Below are 24,050 nucleotides of genomic sequence, written 5' to 3'. Positions count from 1 at the left end.
AAGAAAGCAGAGCTCAGTAAAGTAAAAGCAATCAGTGTAGGTTGTAGTCTAGGAGACAGCCTGAGTGTAAAAAGCCAGGTAGATTCTAAAGAACAAAAGATCCAGGGTAATTATGGGTTCAAAGTAAAAAGATTCATGACACATTCTATATAAGTATAATTGTATGTCTTTACCTATCAGCTGAATTGTAATTATATCGAGTCAGATTCCGAACTACCTTTCAAAAATTACAAATTGTCCTCTGAAATGATACCGCTTTGCCTCCATCCTCGTTGTTTTTATTTTCAGACGTCCATGTTTCCATTCATTGAGAACTTTCTCCAAGGGACGCCATTTTCCTCCTTGCTTCTCATTCATTCAGTTCCCATTCCAACATCCAATTTTCATGAACACAACCAGAATTTTTTTTTTGATCTCTTGGAACTTCTCTACTTCTCATATTTTCCTAATTCCAGAAATGCTATTCTGTGAACACATCACATCTTTCCCAATCCCCTTGTCTCCAAATTCCCTCATAATTGGCTCCTACCTTTCCTCAAACCCATCGTCTGGTACTCCTACCTAATTCTTTTGATAGGCTCCATTCCTAACTTTCTCACCTTCTGCCCCCAGTAGGGAGTAAACGCCGACCCTCTTAGGTAACCTGAGTGCTATTAAGAAAGAACTCTCTTTCTGCTGTACTGTGGGTCAGTTCCAGGGAGGATGACCCTGCTCTTTCCCTGAACCTGGGAGGACTTGAAGACCATGTGCTTGTGCTGATTGGAACTGCTACCATGCATTTCATTCTCATTGCCTCACTTTCTACATATAAGTGATACCATACAATATTTGTTTTTCTCTCTCTGGCTTATTCCATTTAGTGTAATGTCCTCTAGGTTCATCCATGTTGCTGTAAATAGCAGGATTTTCTTCTTTCTCATGGGTGAATAATATTCCAGTGTGTGTGTGTGTGTGTGTGTGTGTGTGTGTGTGTGTGTATATCACATCTTCTTTGTCTATTCATCCTTTGATGGACATTGAGTTCGTTTCTATATCTTGGCTGCTGTGAATAATGCTGCAGTGAACATGTGGGTGCAGATATCTTTTCAAGATGCTGATTTTATTTACTTTGATATATACCTGGAAGTGGTATCTTATCATAAAGACTTTTTAGTTTGTTGAGGAACTTCTATACTGTTTTCCATAATTGCTGTACCAATTTACATTCCCACCAGGAATATACATGGGTTCCTTTTTCTCCACATCCTCACCGACACCTGTTACCTTTGGTCCTTTTGTCTTTTTGACAATAGCTATCATAACAGGTGTAAGGTGATATCTCATGGTGGTTTTGATTTGCATTTCCCTGATGGTTAATGATGTTGAGCACCTTTTCATGTAGCTGTTGGTCATTTGTATGTCTCCTTTGAAAAAATGTCTTCTGTTCTTTGCTCATTTAAAAAAAATAATGTTTCTTTATTTTTGAGAGAGAGAAATATAGCACGAGCAGGGGAGAGGCAGAGAGAAACACAGAATCTGAAGCAGGCTTCAGGCTCTGAGCTGTCAGCACAGAGTCCAATGCAAGGCTCAAACCTGCAAACTGCAAGATCATGACCTGACCTGAAGTCAGATGCTCAACCAACTGAGCCACCCAGGCGCCCCTCCTTTTCTCATTTTTAATTGGGTTCTTTTCCTTTTCCCTTTCCCCTTCCTTCCTTCCTTCCTTCCTCCCTCCCTCCCTCCCTCCCTCCCTCCCTCCCTCCCTCCTCCCCTCCCTCCCTTCTTTCTTTCCTTTCACTGAATTGTATGAGTTTCTTATATATTTTGGATATTAATTCTTTTGCAGATGGTTTGAAAATATTTTCTCCCATTGTATAGGTGGCCTTTTCCTTCTTTTGCTTGTTTCCTTTGATGTGCATAGCTTTTTAGTTTGATGCAATTCCGTTTGTCTATTTTTGCTCGTTTCCTGTGCTTTGATGTCATATCCAAAAATCATTGCCCAGACCAACATCAAGAAGCTTTAACCAATATTTTCATTTAGTAGGTTTACAACTTCCAGTGTTTTGCTGTCTTTAATCCATTTTGAGCTGATTTTTGTATATGGTATAAGGGTCCAATTTCATTCTTCTGCATAAGAATATCCAGTTGTCCCAACATCATTTATGGAAGAGACAACCCAGTCCCCATTGTGTATGCGTGACACTCTTACCAAAGATTGGTTGACCATATATGTGTAGATTTATTTCTGGGCTTTCTTTTCTGTTGCATTGGTCTATATGTCTGTTTATGTCATTAGCATACTGTTTTGATTATTATAGCTTTGTAATATCTTTTGAAATCAGGAAGTGTGATGCCTCTAGTTTTGTTCTTATTGAACCTGTGCTTTACAATTTAAAGTAACCATGACACTTTCTATGCCTAAGAAACACCAGAAAAGCCAGGTAACTGACTCATTTTGTATCCAAGTGGAAGACAGAGGAATTAGTCCCATGCAGTATATTCAAAAGATCAGGGAAATATGGGAGTAAAATTAATTTATGATTGCTTCTTATGACTCATGGTTTTTCAATGTGCTAATTATTTTACTGCCCTCCCTATTTCTTTAAATTATGTATTCCTTTGGCCTCCAATTTCTTACCTCTGTGATTTGTCTTCTCTTTTCCTGATTACTTCTCTTCAATCCAACCATTCAATTTACATATCTGTGTTTATGATTTCAGCCACTATATAATGTTAGCAACTCTCTAATATATCATCATCTATTCAGATTCCTGTGTCTCTGAGGTTTAAATTTGCACGTCTCTCATTCTTCACATAGCCAACACAGAACTAATTCTCTTTTATATTACTTTCCTACCAAAATAAAAATACAAGTCTCATGCCATCTCAGGCCATCTCATGCCATCATCATTTTGGTGAAGGGATATAAACCTTAAAATTCAAGTCACACTACCTATATGTGAGTAGGGCTCAGGCTGTTCTCAGATTGGACAGGATTGGCTCTGATGTGGAGGACAGGCTGCCCTAGAAAGAGCTATTGGAAACAAGAACTACCATATATAATGTAGCTTCTCTGCAATGAATAGAAAGAATAAAGCTTCCCATGACCATTTGGGACCCAAGGAAATCAGTAGGATGTGTTCTTTGCTCAATCAGTCGTATGGAATGCCTGTGCTCTGAGCTGACCCTTCTCTTCCACTGATAAGTTTGACTGTCTCTTTTCACTTTAACAGTGATAATCGTTAGAGAAGAAATCTTCGGGCACAGAAGGTCATAGCAAAGGATATTTCAAAATATGACACTGAGAATTGCTTGAGTTTATACTTTTGCTCATCATTGAGAAGAGATAAAAATGGATTTTATTCTTTTTTATGTTTTCCATTCCTTTCCTGAATGATATTGAAATCTCTTTGTTGACTGCTGGTTGTTATTGTGTGTGTGTGTGTGTGTGTGTGTGTGTGTACACATACACACACACACACACACACACACACACACACACTAACGTTGACTCTTGAAAATGTGCACAAAGATGACTAAAATATATGCGGTTCCATTTAGTAGAAGGAACTTTGTTTCTTGAAGGAAAACTTCAAATACATACAGACATGCTGCATAGGAAAATACCTATTGATGGCCTGATGACAAAATTTTTTTCAAAAGAAGGAAAATCAACTAAAATCACTTGAATTTATTTTGAACTAGGTACTGTGGTAGATACTTGCAAGTACACTTTTTTTTTCACTAAATTACAAAATTCTACAACAGATTGTAAGTGTTTTATTGTTACACAAGGAAAAGATGCAGATGTCATTGGATCTCTTTATTGATTTAGAAAATGGATTGACTTCCTCATCTGCTTTTTCCAATTATATATTCAAGGGATCTTATTTAACCCTCCATGAAGTTCACACACACACCCCCCTCCCCTTCTTCAAGTTCTCTTTATGGGACACAGTTATGTCTGCCACATTTTTCTCTTGGCTTATTTTCTAGGCTTTTTGTATACTCCCAAGGACAAAATAAATAAAATAGGCCCTCACCCTAAAATGCAGCAACAAAAGCAAAAATCCGCCAAACACAACAATAACAAGCTGGAAAATCATTTGCCTGTTTTCATCCAAGTGGTTCATTCTTCAAAAGTTACCTATCACAAAAAGGGGGCAATATTTTAAAAAGCTGATCCAAGTGCAAAAATCACTCTGTTTACCTCTGACATATAAAGCAAACATGATTTAATCAGTATCGAAAACAATGAAGCAAAAAAAGTCTGCCCACTAAAAAAAATCAATAAAGCAAAAAAAAAAAAAAAAAGCATATCGTATTTGTCTAAACCAAAAACAATGAGACAAAAATGGGCCACATTCAATTCGTCTCAGTTGGTAGTTGAGAGTCATATTTGACACACTATATGTACTCCCTGGTGCTGTCCTCAAGCTGACCTGTAAGTATGATTCTTCCTTCCCATGGCCAAGACTGCTCCGTTCATCTGGCGCACCACTGTTTTTCCTTACATACCACCCACTTGTCACAGTCCCTCAAAATTTCTCCTCTAATGACTTCTTCTCTGTGTGTTCTTTGGTTGTATTTTGTCCTTTTTAAGCCTCAAGGAGCTAGGAGCTAGAAGTATCACTACTGGTCTCTTCCCAGCTGACACATACTGAACTGTAATTTACCTCAAGTGGTAGGAAATTTGCATCTAGGCTGGCCAGAGAACCTAAAGGCTCAGACTCCTAAAAACATACGGTGAAGTAAAACTCTTCTACGACCAGATTATTTTTGGTTTTACTGCAAACATTCTCCGTTTGAACACTGAGGGATAGATTTGGTCTGTTAATCGTTTCACATGTGTCTTTCCAATTGATCTCAACTGGTCTTTCTTTGAGAACCAGATCAATGACTTCAAATGAAAGCAGATAATTTACTTGTCAACTTATATCCGTCCGTGGTGTGAGAGTGGGAATATTGGGGAATGTGCCTCACAGATTCAAGCTCCACAGGGACGCTTTGTTGGGCAGCTGGCTGCTGTCTAGGGCTGTGGGAGTAAAAGGGCTATGCATCTCTGGTCATCTAGCAGTCTAGCCATGGTTTGCTCACAAAGCAGTGGCAGAGTACCCAGAAAGAGATCAGATGTGTGCCAGGATACTTGAGGCCCACACTCGAGACTGTCACATGATTACTGTTGCCTTATTCTATTGGCCAAAACAAGTCACATATTTAGGAGTGGGGAAATAGATTCTACTTTTGGATGATGGAATTGTGCAGTTGGTTGCAAAGGGTCTTCATAAGAAGAGGGGTGAGGAATTGTGATCATTTTTTTTCAGTCTTCCATGACCACTAAACAATATATTTTTTCTTTAACATAGAGTCTGTATTATTCTCTAAGAAAGGCCCATTTTTATAAATTAATAGCATTTATTCAGTGTTATTTAATGGGAATACCTCAGTGTTGGGCATCAGGGTATCTAGGGTCCAGTTATGACTTTTCCACTTGACCAAGTATATTGATTTCTTATTACTGCTGTAATACATTACTACAAATTTAGTGGCTCAAGGCAACATTACTCTATTCTCTTATAGTTCTGGAGGTCAAAAGTCCTAAATTAGTTTTACTGGCTAAAATCAAAGTGTCAGTAGGCCTATGTTTCTTTTGGACACTCTAGGAGAAAATCCACTTTCTTGCTTTTCCCAGTTTGAGAGGCCACCTACATTCCTTAGCTCATGGCTCCTTCCTTCATGTTCCAAACTAGCAGAATAATGTTTTCTCTCTTCTCTGACCTCTGCTTATGTTCTTCCAACTTTTCACTCTGGCTATCCCCTTCCTGGCTTCTTCCTATCACCTTATGATTACATTGGGTACTTTTGGATAATCCAGGATAATTTCTCCATCTCAAAATCCTTAACTTAATCCCTTCTGCAAGTTCCTTTTTATCAAGTAAGGTGTAACATATTCACAAGTTCCAGATATTAGGACTTGGACATTGTTGAGGGGTCTTAATTCAACCTATTGTACCAGAGTTCAGCCAACTATGGCCTGCATCTGTTTGTGGAAATAAAGCTTTATTAGAACACAGCAATATTCATTCTTTATGTATTGCCTAAGACTGCTTTCATACTACTAGAGAGGCAGAGATCACATGGCCCACAAAGCCTAAAATATTTACTATCTGTTTCTTTATACATAAAGATTGCTGATCCTGTAACCAGATTCACTGTCACCTTGGACAAGTCACTTATTTCCACCAAGCATCATAAAATCATAGCTTCTTAGACTTGGAAAGAATCTTAAAGTAATTTTGGCTAAACTCTGCTCTATACATTTCTCTGCATAAATCACCTTTTCAGACTAACTGGTCACTCAGCTTCTGCTCAAAAACATGGAACTGAAAGTTCCTCTTTGTCTCATGAAGCAACTCATGTTTGTTTCAGACAACTCTTAATTCTGAGAAACATAATTTCATCCCTGTAACTTTTTTTTGCCTAGTCTTATTTATGCCTTCTGGGGCCACAGAGAATAAGTGTAATCTCTCTTCTACCTGCAAACACTAAGAATTTGAATCTCTTATCATACCTCCAAGTTATTATGCTCCTATAATGCGGAGGTTAAGGAAAGTGACACTAGAGTTTCTTCTAGATGTCAACATATATGATATTATTAATGTAGTGAATGTTCTGAGGTTTTATTTCTTTACAATATTTGTTTTGGTGACTGATATGTGAGACAATCTCTGCGATTAGGTAGAGTGTCAACAAAGGGGAAAGGGGTAGGGGTCTCAGATGTAGAACCCTGCTAAGCAAGCTCTTCTCTAAATGACAGGAATGCTACCTCCTTGGACTCAGATGTCATTGTTGCCTGGATGCAAAAGAGTCATTGCCCAGGTTTAGTCATGATGAGTCCCTTTATCTGTGCCTGGGAAGGCTTCACCAGAGAGGGTAGACTGGCTACTGTTAACTCCTCCCTTCTAGATGAGACAATACTATTCTCACTTCCTCTCCAATAAGCCATGTGAGTCTGGTTTTCAGTTCACACAAGAAGCATCTCCGAGCCCCCCACCCCTCTCCTGTAACTCTGATTCCAGTTCCAAAAGAATCCAATGCTATTAGTAGGCTGTGACAAAAACAAACAAAACTAAGAACCTCAGCGAGCCACAGTTCCGCTGCAAAGAGGAAATATAATCTTAACGAGCGGAAAACCAACCTCCTCTAGAGGGCACTCTAGTGCTCATGGGATCCTGAACCAGAGGACTGAATGGAGAACTCTGCTGGCATTAAGGTTTCAAAGCTTAGGCCAGTCTTTTATTTATTTATTTATTTTTAAAATTTTATTTTTAATTTTTTAAAATTCACATCCAAATTAGTTAGCATATAGTGAAACAATGATTTCAGGAGTAGATTCCTTAATGCCCCTTACCCATTTAGCCCATCCCCCCTCCCACAACCCCTCCAGCAACCCTCAGTTTGTTCTCCATATTTATGAGTCTCTTATGTTTCGTACCCCTCCCTGTTTTTATATTATTTTTGTTTCCCTTCCCTTCCCTTACATTCATCTGTTTTGTCTCTTAAAGTCCTCATAGGAATGAAGTCATATGATTTTTGTCTTAGTCAGTCAAAGCTTAGGCCAATCTTGAAGAAAGCATTCCCTTCCTTGGCGGAGAAGTTAGCTGGGGGGACAGCTAAGCTGATCAAAAAGGCCTCGAAAGAGCTAAATTGTTCTTAGAGCTACGTGTCACATTTGATTTATCTGTGGTGTCCTATTCCGAATCTAAAGCTTTCCTAGTGCTTTTTTCATTCATTTATTCAACAATATTTATTTATTGAACCTTTACTGTGTGCAAGTCTTTGTGCTAGGGACTGATCAAAACTTTGGCCAATTTCTCCAGATTAAAGTCTCCTTAACATTTCTTTCTGTTTTATTCATTAATAATCATTAACAACCCTTGTCTACAATCCCTCAGCAATTTGAGATTTCTTCTTCATCCATTCTTTGTGTCAAATGGTGTGCCCATCACACCTGTCAGCAAATTAGAAAACTGGAAGTAACTCTGTGCCCTTCTTTGCTTCTCTTTTCAATGTGTCTGCCCCATCCTCCTGATTTTAGTTACTCAACATTTCTTAAATCTCTCTCTCTCTCTCTCCTTTCCGTTGCTCCTTACCACTGTCACTGTTGCACCTTTTCTGGCAATATCTTGCCTCTGCTTAGCTTTCTCAGTTAGTTTTGTCTGTTACCCCTCCCATTCTGAATTTTACCCCCAAATTTTGAATTGCTTATAACCTCATACCCTCTCCTGATGTTTCCCTTTTCTCTCTCTTTTGTCCCTCTCTGGCCTGCCTGGCATATTCCTATTCAACTTTTAATATTCAGCTCAAACATCTCTTCCAAGATTCCTTCTTTTTTTCTTTTTTGAAGTTTATTTACTCTGAGAGAGAGTGAGAGAGAGAGCATGAGCAGGAGAGGGGCAGAGAGAGAGGGAGAGAGATAGAGAATCCCAAGCATGCTCTGCACCGCCAGCGTGAAGCCTAATGTGGAACTTGAACCCACGAATTGCGGGACCATGACCTGAACTGAAACCAAGAGTCAGATGCTTAAATGACTAAGCCACCCAAGCTCCCCCAAGATGCCTTCTTAATATTCCTTTCGCTGTCCCTTTCCCTCCTGCCAGACTAACTAGTTTTGTCCTTTTCTGTGCCCACAGAGTCTGCATATATCTTTATTAAGGCTGTATTTTATCTTTCTTGCTAGACTGTGAGCTCTTTGAAGACAGGGACAGCTCTATCTTTTTCCTCTTTATGTCCTCAGTGTCTCTTCCAGTCATAGAACATAATTAGACCTCAATGAATACTGTTTATGTCAATCAATATGTATAAAAACATTTGATGGTACCCTTGAGTTGAATCCCCCGATAGAAGAGAGGTGTTCAAAGAGAAATGTCAGTAAAATGATCTATATCCTGGAATACATCCTTGGACCTCCTAGTATAGCTCTCTCTTAGATGATGAAGCTTCTGACAATGAAATGCGTCATTGAAATACACTCCTTTATTAATAGTGATGTTTTGCAATAATAATAAGTAGGATGGCTCTTCCTCTTACTATTTGCACAACTGGACTAAGTTCTGTGGAAAGGAAAATATATGAGGTTTGTGATTTAAGGAACAGAGGCCAATTAACTTATTTCCCATTGTACTCAGTAAACACCGAGTTACATAAAGGCCCAAACAGAACTGTAATAGCAGAGTGCTGGCAGAGATTAGCGATGCTTTACTCCTGTTTTGTTTACCATAATGAACTGGTCAATAAACATCACAAATTGTTTATCTATATAAATCTTGACAGATTACTCTTTATGAAATCCATTTAGCAAGTGAGGTTTTCCCATAAGGATGAAAAATGAAGATTTTAAACAGATTGCGGGAGAAGCTCTGCCTGTACCAGGAGAGTCGGTGTAATGAAGGTTTCTTTATATTAATATTACAAAAACCATTTATCCTGACAAAATCAATATCACAATTCATCTTAGTTTGGTGTTTCTCTTTCTAAGCTTAAAATGTCTTCTCCTTTATTATGTATAATTTTGTTTTAATAAATGTGAAATATATTTCATGTAGGAGGTGCTCTTGAGAAGGGATAACTTATCAAATGACATCAGACTTGTAGCTGATTTGCTAAAAAGAGTCTTGGAAATGTTTACAATTATATTTGAGTGGCTGAGAAATTTATAGGAATCATTTTACTTAAACCTCAATTACAAAATAATCCCCAGTGCCCTTTGGGTTAGAAACAAACTATAATATTCAGGGAAGTCTCCTATGAACTTCATTCAGGTAAAATTCTCTCTTACTGAAGTCAAGCAATTATAACAAGTCAGATAAGTTAGATATAACACCAGCTGGGATAAGAGAATATAAAATCAGGAATAGTCACATTTAATTACTCAAAACATTGCATGCTTTCCTAAGAAGGGATTTATTTATTCCATTTGGATTCAGAACTTAATATCCCATGGATATTGACAGAGCTAACTTGGAGTTAAGCGTGTAGCAGCTAGCTGGAAGAAAATAGAACTACATCAAGGAAAGGAATTGCGTTATACACTGGAAACTATTACTCTAAATGTACTGTATGTAAAGTAAGTGTGATTGTCTCATGAGTGAATGGTAATAAAAACTGAATACTCAAGAGACTTATTCATGACTGGTGTGGTGATATATATATATGCATTGGGAGAAGCTTGCCTCTTATTGTTTATGCTTTACCAATATTACATTAAAAGCCTACAAACAATATGCTCTAAGTAATAGCATATAATGAAATTAAGAGCAACTCAAATATTTTGTTGCTTCTATAATTCCACTTTAATTTCCATGCATAATTTTCTTCAGCTCTGATACTTAAGGAGCCTAAATAAAACATCTATTTGAAATGGAGTTTTGATGCAATGTCTGTATACATAAAGGACTTAATATAGTTGTTGGTAGGGGGGGAATGTCCTTTGATCATGACATAAAAAGGGCAAACAACAGTGTAGGGGTTTTCAAGAGAAACTGTACTTTATTTATTCCCAAGGTGATATTAGTCCATAAAACAAATTTGCAGCTTATTTAGCAGTCTTTAGTTTTTATCGGCCTTTTTAAGGGTGTTGAATGATTACCCGAGAGATCACACTGTAGAAGTTGCAGGGGGGATAAAGAAACTATGCCTCCAGCATCTTTATTAGAAAATAGAGGTGAATCCATTTAATGTTATCTTAAATGCACCACATGGAAAGTTCCCGTTTACAAGTGAGTTGTCTTTTTTACATGTGCTGTTTTTGCTTCTCCAACACTTCCTGGTGCCAAAATTGCGTACCCTAATCAATGACATTGGCATTGGCCATGAATTTGAATAATTTATTCAGAGGAAACAGGTTTTGGATTCTATCATGGCAAAATGCCAGGATAGTGATTTCTACAAGCAACTTTAGGCCCAAGAAATTGAAGTTGGAACGAAGTCATCTCATGATATTTATATCATTAACATCTTTTCATAGATCAGAAGAATGCTCTATTCACCAACCATTCTGGATAAATGAGTTCAGTGCATAAAATGGAAAATGAAATATAACCTATATTAAGGCATCGGCAGTATTGGAACATGTCTTCCTCAAACTCTTGGTGAAATTTATTCTTTGTAAGACTAAATATAGAATTTCAAGATTTTTTAGGGAGATCAGTGGTTATCATACCGGTGTTATATTTTATAACTTGGTAGATACTTGGAAAGATGATTTATGGGTACCTAATCTAAATTTTTAGCTTTCAGAGGAGGTACTTTTGTGAGAAAGCAAAATTTACAGTATTCTTAATTGAGCAGCTGGCATTCAAAAGAATCCATAAGATGTATTGTAGCATGAAAAAAGCAATATGACATTTTTTTTGCCATTAATTAGTTTACAAAGAGGAGGCTTCATAGAGATTTTATTGTGAGCAACGTTTTGTTAAATATTCTTTTTCTGTCTTGTTTGATTTTGTATTTGTTTGTTTAGCTCAAGCATTCTTTTCAATAGATTGGCTAAAACAGACCATCTTATTTCACAATGTTATTGATAGATGTAACTTATACTATGAATTATTAATCAAAACATTATTCTCTTTGATGGTTTATTTGTCTTGTTTTCAGATGTCAGCCTTGCAATTGTCATCTCTCCGGAGCCTTGAATGAAACCTGTCACTTGGTCACGGGCCAGTGTTTCTGTAAACGATTTGTCACTGGCTCCAAGTGTGATACTTGTGTTCCCAGGGCAAGCCATTTGGATGTGAACAATCCACTGGGCTGCAGCAAAAGTAAGTGAACTCTGGCCCTGTGCTGGTGGGTGGAAGATCATGCAGGAAAGAGTGTCTCGTTATTTTCCTTCTCCACTGAGAACCCATCAGAAAGGCTTAGGCAAAATGTGGAGGATTTCGGTGAGAAATGGAAAAAAAAAAAAAAAAAAAAAAAAAAAAACCCAAAAAAAACTACATGAAATGAAACGCGTTCTTTTCCCTTGATGAGATTATTGAAAATGGTTATTATGTAAGTAGCGGGAAATTTACAATATTTTGTTAGAATGGAATCACTCTAGGGGCGCCTGGGTGGCTCAGTCGGTTGAGCGTCCGACTTCGGCTCAGGTCATGATCTCGGGTCTGTGAGTTCGAGCCCTCACCTGTGGTGACAGCTCAGAGCCTAGAGCCTGCTTCCGATTCTGTCTCCCTTTCTCTCTGCCCCTCCCCCACTCATGCTCGCGCACGCGCTCTCTCTCTCTCTCTCAAAAATAAATAAACATTAAAAACAAAATTAAAAATAAAAAAAGAATGGAATCACTCTAGTGGTGACAAGAGTCCCGGTTTTCCCCAGATGTTGGACTTTCCAGTGATAGGACTTTCAGTGCAAAAAATTAACACTCCTGGTTAAAACAAAATGATTGGTGACCCCACCAAAGAAGGATATTTGCAGCCAATTTTCTATACCAAATGGAAGATTTATTCTTATTTATGATGAGTTATGTTTTTCTATCCTCCAAATTTTATGGGTATGTGCTATTATTGTTTAGACCCTCACTTATAATCTGCTTCCTTATTTCATGATGCACTTCTTTCCTATCAACATTTGTTTATTGTAGCAATTATTATTATCACAGCATATTACTACTATATTTCATATTTCTTCTACAGTAAGTTGTATTAGTTGTTTAAACATCTCTCACATTTCTATTTTTAACTCCTAGAAGTTAAAGATTACACCTTAGTATCTTCAGACTTTTAAATACCATTCTCCAGTGCCTTGACTTGACTTCTCAAGTAACCTGCAAGCCTAAGTTTCATAGCATATTGATGATTTATTTATATTTACTTCAAGATCATATATCCTTACATTTTCCAGAATTCCTAAGAAATGCCTGCTGAGAACATGTGGTAAGGAACCCTCTATAACATATTGTACAATGCATGTTCTCCTTGGGGTGTCCTGGGACTATCATGAGTCACAATGCTAAGAAATGCCATAAGTCAGGACAAATCATCATAAACAAACATACTAGGAACTGTGTTATCTACATTTAAGAGACAGAGAATTACCTAATATAATATTGGGCTCCACAGCAGCTATACTAGATTTTGAGATAGTGGAAGACAGGGTGTGGCTAATGGTTAACAAGACATATTCAGATTTTGTACCTATGTACTTTATCTTCAGTATCCCGTGTTTCATTTGGTTTCTCTGGATGTTAGTATAAATAACAGTATAGGTATTTATCCTTCTTTTGGGAAAGGACTGTCATGATTGCCTTTGTGTAAATACAGTCTAAACAAATCTGGATTTCACTGAGAATATTTATCATTCATTGATTAGTTATAGAGTTGATTTATTTGTGTGCAACACGAATTCCAGCATATTGCTTTGGATGTCAGTTGTAGATCAGCATTTTGTGACAAACTTAGGATACAACATACTGAATCTTAGCAGTTTTTGATTGGTTCTGCCTCTAATTTTGTGTGAAAATATTGGCATCTGATCCACTTTTTTATACTTATTCTTACACCTAAGACACAGTCTAGGAACTATACCTTAGGTAGAACTGGGCAGGTTGGTTCACTGAACACCTGGCCTACATTTCTTAGCAGTGGTAGACATTTACTTTTATGTTATATCTTTCCTTCTCTGGGCTAAGCCTTCGTATCTTTCCAAATGCTTCCAATTTTAATAGTTAAAAAATTTTCTATTCCTAATTATTTTTCTATATATGTGTGTGTGTATATAGAAGAATATATATATATATATATGTGTGTATATATATATATATATATATATACACACACACACATATATAGAAAAATAATTAGGTATATATAGTATATAGTATATTAGTATATAGTATACTATATAGTATATAGTATTAGTATAGTATATATAGTATATAGTATATAGTATATTAGGTATATATATAGTATATAGTATATAGAAGAATATATATATATATATACACACACACATATATAGAAAAATAATTAGGAATAGAAAAGTTTTTATACAGAAAGAATATATAAGAATATATATATATATATATATATATATATATATATATATACATACATACATATATATATACACACACACACACACACAATATGTCTATATATATATACATACTAAATTTTCTCTCTAAACTTGTGATCCTTGGTGATAAATACATTCCTTCAACTACTTATGGTAGTTGTTGCTGCTGCTGTTTTTAGGTTTGTGTTTCACAAAATTTACCCAACACTGTGCAAAGTTAGAAGCCCAGTATCAACACAGGTCATTCATTTTAGAAAAAAAAAATAGACAGGATTCCTGCCTTTAAAGGAGCTCGAAACATAGCAGAAATGATGGACGTATACTGGCAATACAAGGGAGTGAGCACAGGGCACGGGAAATACTGGTTGTGGCATGGGTAGGAAGGGAGCCTGCTTTCCTTCCTGTTCCACCTCGATTTTTACATGGTACTTGCTTGTTATCCTAGCAACAGCCGGAACAAGCAGCTTCACAAAGATAGGATGCTATTGGAAGGAATGTAGTGCTATCTATTGTTGAAACTGTGAACTACCTCGGGCTGGTATTTTGCTCTGTGTCCAACAGATGTCAAGCATGTGTTTTTCAGGAACATTAGTATGTTTCAAGGTGTCCTTCTACACAGTTTGGGAACCATGGGATTATGACTATTATCTTTTCCCCTTCCTTAGAGGCCACTGGCAATAGTTTAGCAGTTTCATCTGTTATTTTTTCCTTCTTTTTTTTTTTTTTTTTTGACAGAAAGTTGAATTGGGAATCTGAGCATATAATTTCCAGAATGCAGGAGAATTGAATTCAGAGAAGATAGTTAGTTAGAACCTCGTTAAAATCTGCTTCCTTATTTTATGATTCATTTCTTTCCTATCAATATTTGTTTCATGCTTTAGGAATTGTGGCCATTCTCCCTAATAGGAGAGACACTAGCAAAACAGGTATTAAATGGTTCTTCCTTTTCTGAGCTTTACTAGTGGATGAAATTTCAATTTCCCTAAACTTCTTACTATGAACTTAATGAAATATATATATATATATATATATAAATTTATATATTATGTATTAAATATATATAAAATATGTAAATATATGTAAAATATATTAATATATTATATTAATATATATTATATGTATTATATAATTATATAATATATAATTATATAATATATATTTATATTTATTTACAAACTGTCCATAGCTCATTTGTGTTTAAGTCTTCTTGACACTGTTCACTGCTATGTTTATCCTCGGTTATTTATCCATCTTTTTATCACTCAGAGCTTTTTCTTTATCCTTACTTATCATAGAAGCTTTTGTAACTAACACTTTAAAAATATTTTTGTTGTCAAATATATACAAGATAAAATTGACCATATTAGCCATTTTTAAATGCACAGTTAATTTATATTAAATTCAATCATAATGTTGTGCAACCATCACTGCTGTGCATCTCCATAACTCTTTACAACTTGTAAAATGGAAACTGTGTACCAATTAAACAATAATATCTCCCATTTGACCCCAGCCCCTGGCAACCACAATTTTATTTTCTCTATAATTTTGAATAATCTAAGAACCTCATATAAGTAAAATCACAAAATATTTGCCTTTTTGTGAGTGGCTTATTTCAGTTAGCATATGTCCTCCAGGGTCATCCATTTTGTAGCTTATCTTATAATTCCCTTCCGTTTAATTCTGAAGAATATTCCATCATATGCATGTACCATATTTTGCTTATCCATTCATCTGTCGGTGGGCCTGTGGGTTGCTTCCCTGTTTTGGCTTCTGTGAGTAATGCTGCTATGGGTATGGGTGTATAGCCATTTCTTCAAGACTGCTTTCAATGACTGCTTTCAGTTCTGTTGGGTATATAACAGAAGAGGGATTCTAGATCATATGGTAAGTCTACTTTTAATTTTTTTGAGGAACTGCCATACTATTTCCCACACCAGCTTTACTATTTTAAATTCCCACCAACAGTACACAATGGCTCAGAGTCTCTATATCTTTGCCAACATTGTTATTTTGTATTTATCACAGCCATCTAATATATATGAGATGCTATCTCATTGTAGTTTTGATATGCATTTCTCTAATGATTAGTAATACTGAGCATCTTTTCATAGTTATTGGCCATCTGTATATCTTTTCTGGAGAAAGTCTATTCAAGTTATTTGCCTAGTTTTTCATTGGGTTATTTGTCTTTATTACTGAGCTGCAACTGTTCTTTACATATTCTAGGTGCATGTCCTTTATTAGATATATGATTTACAAATGTCTTTCCCAACTGGGTTTACTTTTCACTTTCCTGATAGTGTCATTTGAAGCATGGATGTTTCAAAATCTGATACAGTTCAATGTATCCATTTTTCATTATTATTTATGCATTTAGTGTAACATCTAGGAAACCGTTACCAAATCCAAGGTTAGGAAGATTTACCCCCATGTTTTCTTGTAAGAGTCTTATAGTCTTTTTGCTTTTACATTTAAATCTTTGATCCATTTTGAATTAATTTTTAGATATGTTGTGAGTTAAGTCTCCAGTTTCATTCATTTCGAATGTGGCTTTCCAGTTGTTCCTGCACTATTTATGGAAAACACTATTTTTCCCTTGGTTCTCATTAGTCTTGTTGAAAATCAGTTTATTATGTTCCGTTGACTTTTTAATCTATATTTTGTGTTATTTTATTACTAGTTGCCCTACGAATTAGAGTATGCATACTCATTTGCCACAGTCTACTTTAGGCTGTACTGATATAATGCTGGTAATATATAACAGATACGCTTTTGGTACGGCTTCTTTTCCTTCCCTATCTTTGAGTGATCATACCGTGTAAATGTGTGTATGTGTTGTATATATATATATATATATATATATATAGTATATATATATATACTATGTACATATATATAGTATATATAATAAACCCAACATTGCACTAATATAATTATTATTTTCTTTTAACAGTAATATGTTTTTAAAAGTGATTTGAGAAGAGAAAACAGAATATGAATATATATACACACACACAGATATACACGAAGTCTTTGATATTTACTCCATATTTATCCTTTCTGGTGTTCTTCCTACCTCTATGTGATTCAATTTATTTACTCTCTGTGTCATTTCCTTTTAGCCTGATTGATTTCCTTAGTATTTTTTGTAGGGCTAGTCTACAAGAATTCTCCCACTGTTTTTTTCAAATTATTTGGGAATACCTATATCTTCCTTCCTTCCTTCCTTCCTTCCTTCCTTCCTTCCTTCCAATGGGTAGATTTTCTGGATAGAATTCTTGGTAACAAGTATTCCTTTTTCTTTTAGGACTGACTTTGAATTCATTCTACTACTTTATGGCCTCCATTGTTTTTGTGAGCCTTTAACTGTATTTTTCTTCAACTGTAAATGAATTTTCTCTTACTCTTTTAAAAGTGTTTTTTTTTTTTTTTTGCTTTGTTTTTTTTTTTTTTTTTTTTTTTTTTTGGTCTTTCAGCAGTTTGACTGTGATATGTTTAGTGTGAATCTCTTTGTATCCTACTTGGATTCATTGTACTTTTTGGAAATAGAAATGTAGATAAATGTTTTCCACCAAATTTGGGGAGTTTGAGCCAATATTTCTTCAGATATTTTCTGCCACCTTCTCGGTCTCTCATTTTGGGGATCCCATGACACATATTTTGGTGCATGGTACACCTGACATTTTCTTATAGGTCTCTGTGGATCTGTTCATGTTTGGTCTATTTTTTTCACTTTCTTTCTGTGGATTGGCTAAATCATATTGCTATATCTTTACATTTTACCTATTGCTTTATCTTCAAGTTCACTGATTCTTTCTCCTTTCCTTTCAAATCTGCCATTGAGTCCTTTTCAGGAAAGTTTTAAGTTTAGTTATTGTATTGTTCAACTCTGGAATTTAGTGTTTTTATACATTCTGTTTCTCTATTAAAGTTTTCTTTTTACTGAATCATCATCATCATCATCATCATATTTTCCTTTAACTCTTAGGACATATTTACAATAGCTGCTATGAAGTATTTTTTGCTACACTTAATATTAGAGATCATTCAGAATCTGTTTCTCTCCACTGCCAATTTTATGAGTATAGTTCGCAGTTCCTTTAAGTGTGTTGTAATTGTATGTTGAAAACACTTAAGTTGTTTAGATTTTTTTGATAGTTTGCATAGACTTAAATGGTGGGGAGATTTCTCCACTGCAGTGTACAGCTGCTGATGTCTCTACCAGTTTTTTTGTTTTTTAATTTAATTTTTACTCACAGCCTGGCTTCCTAGGAGTCACTGCTGTGTCTGAAGCAGCCAAATATTTGGGCAATGTTTGTGCTCAAATACTTCTAGACCATATAGCTTCTGCCATTCAATGTGTGTCTGGGTTGGGGGATGTTTTCAGAGTTACAGTGAGTTCTCCGTTCTTTGGCCTCCACTTTTCACTGGCTCCCATGGTTTTCCCCATAGCTTCATAGTTTTCCAGCCTGATACAGATCTGTGGAGAACCTCTCTCAGGTCTTCCATGGCTCTCTCCTGCCTGGGGTCTCCTGCTTGATTATCTGGTAAATTCCCCACTCAACCTAGCTGGGAGCACATGCACAGGCTAGCAAACCTGTGAATTTTCCCTCTTGTTCCCAATCAGCTGAGCCATTTTTAGATGGCAAAGCTATGAATTCCTGCTGCCAACCCCATATGGAGTCAGTGCCCTATGGTACCAAAGCTACTGTTTATAGTCAGCCCTGCTGGTACAACAAACACAACTAATTGTGGAACTGGTACTATGGGAACAGCCCCTCACAAAAGGGCCACAGACTCCTGTTACGACTCAAAGCTCTCCAAGTTCTTCAAGAGTAGGTATATGTTCTTAACTTTTTGTTTGCTTGTGGTTGATTTAGAGCTCCCAGAAATGGTTATTTTGGAGATTTCACTGAGTTTTAACTCTTTGGGTCTAAACTCTTTTTGTTGCCATAATCAGAAGCACTCCTATCTCTTTTTACTTTTTAAATGTTTCTTCTAATTTTCTAGATATTGTTTTCTTTTTTAATTTCATCTATAGAATACATTTTAAAATGTTTCTTAATAACTATCTTCTACTTGTTTTGCATTAATGGCACTAAGTGCTGGCTTCATAGCTGCATCTTCCTTTGTGATTAGGTATGGCCATGTCACGAACTTCTGCCTGAAATGATCTGGGCAGAAGTGATGTGTGGGAGTCCTGGGTTGTGCTTTCATAACCACAGGACATGCCCTCCATCTCTCCTTTTCTTTTTCTTTTTCCTTTTCCTGTAGATTTGGATGTGGACTTGGTGGCCATCCAGCTGGAATCACATACATAGGGATAACCCCTTAAGGATGGCAAGGCAAAGGACAGAGGGAATCCAGACACCTGTTCTCATAGCCACAGTGTTTCCAGCCTTTCATGGAAGAGGGACATACACATATTCATTTTATATGCAAAATAATCCTGAACAGTAGATAATCCTCCCTTTACTATAGATGAGGGAGGATTCAGAGAGTCTAGTCAAAATTTGACTACAGTTACACAATTACCCAAGTGCCTAAGCCACGATTAAAACTCATGGCTCCCAAACGAATGGATATAGTCACAACATTATACTATCCTTCCTTAAAAGAAAGTCTGGCTTATGCAAAGGTCATGCTTGGCAATTTTGATAAATGAGTATGTGACCATTTTCTCAGAATTCCCTTTCAGCACACAGAAGGTGAGTTCAGGTTATCTCAGGGCCGGGATTTCATAATATTATTTCTCAAAGTGGTACTGAACCATCAAAGCCTTCAGATCTATGAACATTCTCATTTTGATGTCAAATAGGCTACATCTATACTGTGAAGTTGGACAAGACCGTGGTTAGAGATAGTCATAACAAGTAATCAACTTTAAGTGTTTGAAAGAGCCTATTTGTGTACGTGAATGTTTGTTGCTAAGGAAATTTTCAAGTAATGCAAATCATTTCCCATACCCTTTGACATGGGATGGAAACATATTTTTCTTCCAGTCATCCTAAAAGTATTTCACTGTCTTAGAAAATAGTCTGAAGGTCAGTTTTGATTGCTTTAACTCTGAAATCTGTTGTGTTCCTGATATCATGCAGAGTTTTAGATATAGTTAGTAATATCCACTAAAAATATTCAATTGCCATAGATTACAAGGCTCTTTGAGAATGTTATAAATGAGACAGTTTATGAGTCTTTGTGGTTCCACCAAGAACAACAGGATGTAGAGCCCTAAATTAAAAATCCCTGACAGATCAAATGCCTGTCAGTCTGTGTTCAACCAATGCAAATGACCATATCATATATGGCAAATTCCAGAATTCAAAAATATAAGGTCCTTTTTGGAAATGGTTCTCTTTTCCTGTGTCACTATGTCATTTTGAGATTGCTACTACTCTCGTCTTGTATCTAACTAGGCATATGGACAGTTAGATATTTAATATGACAATGCAAATTCCCAAGGAGGAAAAACAAGATAAAAGGGAAGAGTGAGAGTGTATCTAGTTCGAATATTTTTTTTTCTTTAAGAATATAACACCAATATTATCTCCCTTAGGATTAGAGACATTGTCTTTAGGAAGCCTATGCATCATATATGGAATTTTGTATATTTCAAATTCAGTGCTCTTGAAATACTTTCTTAAAATGTTATTATTGGATTATACCATGTCTTTAAAGTGGAATGTATCCCTCATGAATACTGATGAATTAATAATAGGTCTTAGTTGAAAGTCTTTGCCTGGTGTGCAGGATAACTTCACTATCCTACTCCATACTTCCCCACCCTACTCTATTCCATCAAGATTCTGGATGGTCTGCATCAGCAGGCTCCCTTACCCTCTGACTTCCTGTTGGCTTTGGCTACTCGCAGGAGCCTGCCAGTCAGCTGAAAGGCTGGCAGGAAGAGAAGTTGGAATATTTAACCCTCAGCTTCTTGTCTCAGTGCAGAAGCAGTTTTGAGCTAGTCTTAAGCTGATTGTATCCTGCCATGAGTAGCCACAGCACCTGTCAAGTGATGCTCTTCTTACAGCTCTTTCTATCCCCGAGTACTATGCCCTTTTGGGCTAGGGATTGTGTGGGCACCTGGCTGGCTCATTTGGTTAAGCGTCCTACTTTGGCTCAGGTCATGATCTAGTGGTTCATGGGTGTGAGCCCTGCGTCAGACTGTGTGCTGACAGCTCAGAGCCTGAAGCCTGCTTTGGATTCTGTGTCTCCCTCTCTTTCTGCCCTGCCCCCACTTGCATTCTGTCACACACACTCTCTCTCTCTCTCTCTCAAAAAAAAAAAAAATAAATAAACATTAACAAAAATTAAAAAGCTAGGGATTGTGTGTTAGAAAAAAGGTAACATAGTGGGTCTGACTGCTTATCTGTAGAAAAACCTGATTACAAAATTAGCCTTTGGCTGGCATCTGGGAACTTGGGCTTTGTGAGGGTTCTTGCCATCCCGAAAACAGGTCAGAGTGGCTCACTGTCTCTTAAATTTTGTCTGACCAAATGGTTTATGCTTAACCCTGATGTCCTTCTGGAAATCTAGAGTTTGGGGGTTATTCATGTTGACAAAGGCTGTCTACATAAACAGCCCTTGGTACAAACCCTAGGCATTGAGTTTCTAATGAGCTTTCCTGTTTGGCAACATTTCACGTTTTCACAAAACATTAACATTGCTGGGCGGGGAGGGGGAGGGATTAGGCATATCCCATGTGACTAGATCCTTGTGGTTGGTTTCCCTTGGACTTACCCATGTGCCTTTCCCCTTGTTGATTATATTCTATCCTTTAGTTATAATAATCATAGCCACAAGTAGGACTTTATGGTAAGTCTGGCAAGTCCTGCTAGTAAATCATTGAACCTGGGGGTGGTCTTGAGGACCCCTAACATGAATAGTAATAGAGCTCTACTGTTATCACATGATTTTTTGAAATTTCTTAACAAAAATACTAATGGTTTTTGAAGTCAGGTAACACAGCAATCTGTACCTTTGATACCCTATTTAACGAAAGAGTCTGATTGGATGTCCTTCTCTAAATGGATGGAGTATGATGCATGTTGTTAAACCAGAAGGGGATAAATAAGCTGGTGGTTGATTGTCCTTAAAAAATAGTTAGATATTGTCTTTTGCTTTTACCTTTATCTATTCTGGGAGTGGGGAGAAAATGAAGGAAAATAGGAAGACTAAGGAAAATATACAGTAATAGGAGACAACGTTTTCATGGTGTATACTTACATTATATAAAATATCACTAAAACAGTGAGATGAATGCTCTTATGTGCCTGATGGAAGCAATTATATCACCCCTAACAACCACTGCACCCTACCAGGTGTGGGTATATTCACACAATACATTAAAATTGTTTCTTGCTAATATTTAGACTGTTTAACATCCATGACATCCATAGGTATTTATATTACCAGCTATTACTCTTTCTTGTAAATTGCGCTCCGTGAGGCAGGATGAGGCATATGTGTTTAGTGGAGTGGAAAACTTCCTTTGAAAAAGCCAAAAATTATGCTCCTTAAATTCCAAGTTTCAACGTAACTTATTTATGTCAACTTTTAAATTAAGTGGAAAATAAATGTTATGCATCCTTGGATAGTTTCTCAAAAGAAAAGAAAAAAAGAAAAAAAGAAAGAAGGAAGGAAGGAGAAAAATAAGTGCTTAATATAAACTTTTGTGGTTCCCCCCACTCCAACTATGTTTATGTCAGCTGTATTGACCTACAAAATTGTTTTATGCTCATAGATAAAAAGCTTTGTTTTAGAGAATTCATGATGTGTACCCTCTGTTTATTAATGTCTTGGTAAACCACATGTCTTCTTGATAAAGTAATCCTGAATCAGAAAGACCTTTTTGTTGGATATCTTACTTCAGTTTACTTGTGTGCTTGCTTATTGATTGCCGTTGCTCATAAATGCTCTCTCCATTGTAATTTAGCTCCATCCCAACAACCTCCACCCAGAGGACAAGTTCAAAGTTCTTCTGCTATCAATCTCTCCTGGAGTCCACCTGATTCGCCAAATGCCCACTGGCTTACTTACAGTTTATTCAGGGATAGTTCTGAAGTCTACACAACTGAAGATCAATACCCATACAGTAAGTTTAAAGGTTTGGTGATAGAAAGAGGTAATATTCTGAGAATTGATATGTTAGCTAAGATCTTTGACATTGAGGATAAATGTTGTGGTTTCCTGTGTCTAGCTGAGAATTGTTTCAAACAGAGATGGAATTACAAATCTCAGTAGCCATCTCCTGGTAATCAAAACAATGTAATAAAAATGAGATGCTTCTTATTTGATAAGCCCTTAATGCTTATCAAATTCTCGAAGATGAAAAAATAATTACCCTATCCAGCATTGATGAGGATATGGAGGAGCTAGAACTTACATAAACTGCTGGAATATCTGTGTAAGTTCATTGGTACAATTTTTCATGCAAGATGAATGGTTAAACTGTACGAAAAAACTAATATATACCGTTTGCCTCAGTAAATTTACTTTAGGAAATTTATCTTAAATTAATAGTCATAAATGGATACAACATATGTTCAAACATACACTACTTGTAAGAGCAAAATATTGGAAACATTCAGATATTCAAAAAACTTTCCATAAATTGTGATAGATGGCATAGTAGAATCCTGGTACATTGTTAAGTGAATTTTAGGATGTGATTGCCTATAAAATGATACCTTAGTTTACATGTTAATGAATGGAAAATGTCCATGACGCATTGTGTGATGTAATAAAAGATATTACAAATAATCTATTATTTATATTTTAATTCAAAAATGTGTAGAAATACTGGAAGGCTTACAACAAACTGATCTGTAGTGTTCTCTGGGCATAATATTACAGAAAATTTGCCAAGTATTTTTATTATATGGGTTCAGCTTTTAAAATTCTCAGGTTAAAAATGGACTTTTAAAATAGTGGGATCAGAGTACTAATGTTCTTGCAGACAATGTAATTTTATGCATAGTTGCCATTTCCATAGAGATAGA

At 36.2% G+C, this 24,050-nt stretch overlaps 1 protein-coding gene across 1 annotated transcript in view; it reads left to right on the top strand.

Moving 5' to 3' along the window:
• Window positions 1-24,050, top strand: part of USH2A (usherin) — a 767,091-nt gene that overhangs the window by 207,762 nt on the left and 535,279 nt on the right. The window contains exons 16-17 of the mRNA XM_042976063.1: window positions 11,635-11,798; window positions 22,985-23,143. Of these exons, the coding sequence (XP_042831997.1) occupies window positions 11,635-11,798; window positions 22,985-23,143 (323 nt within the window). The remainder of the gene's footprint in view (window positions 1-11,634; window positions 11,799-22,984; window positions 23,144-24,050) is intronic.

Source organism: Panthera tigris, chromosome F3, assembly GCF_018350195.1.
Source record: "Panthera tigris isolate Pti1 chromosome F3, P.tigris_Pti1_mat1.1, whole genome shotgun sequence".
NCBI classification, from domain to species: Eukaryota; Metazoa; Chordata; class Mammalia; order Carnivora; family Felidae; genus Panthera; species Panthera tigris.
Note: the sequence above shows the minus strand (reverse complement) of the source record. Positions and strands in the feature narration are given on the sequence as shown.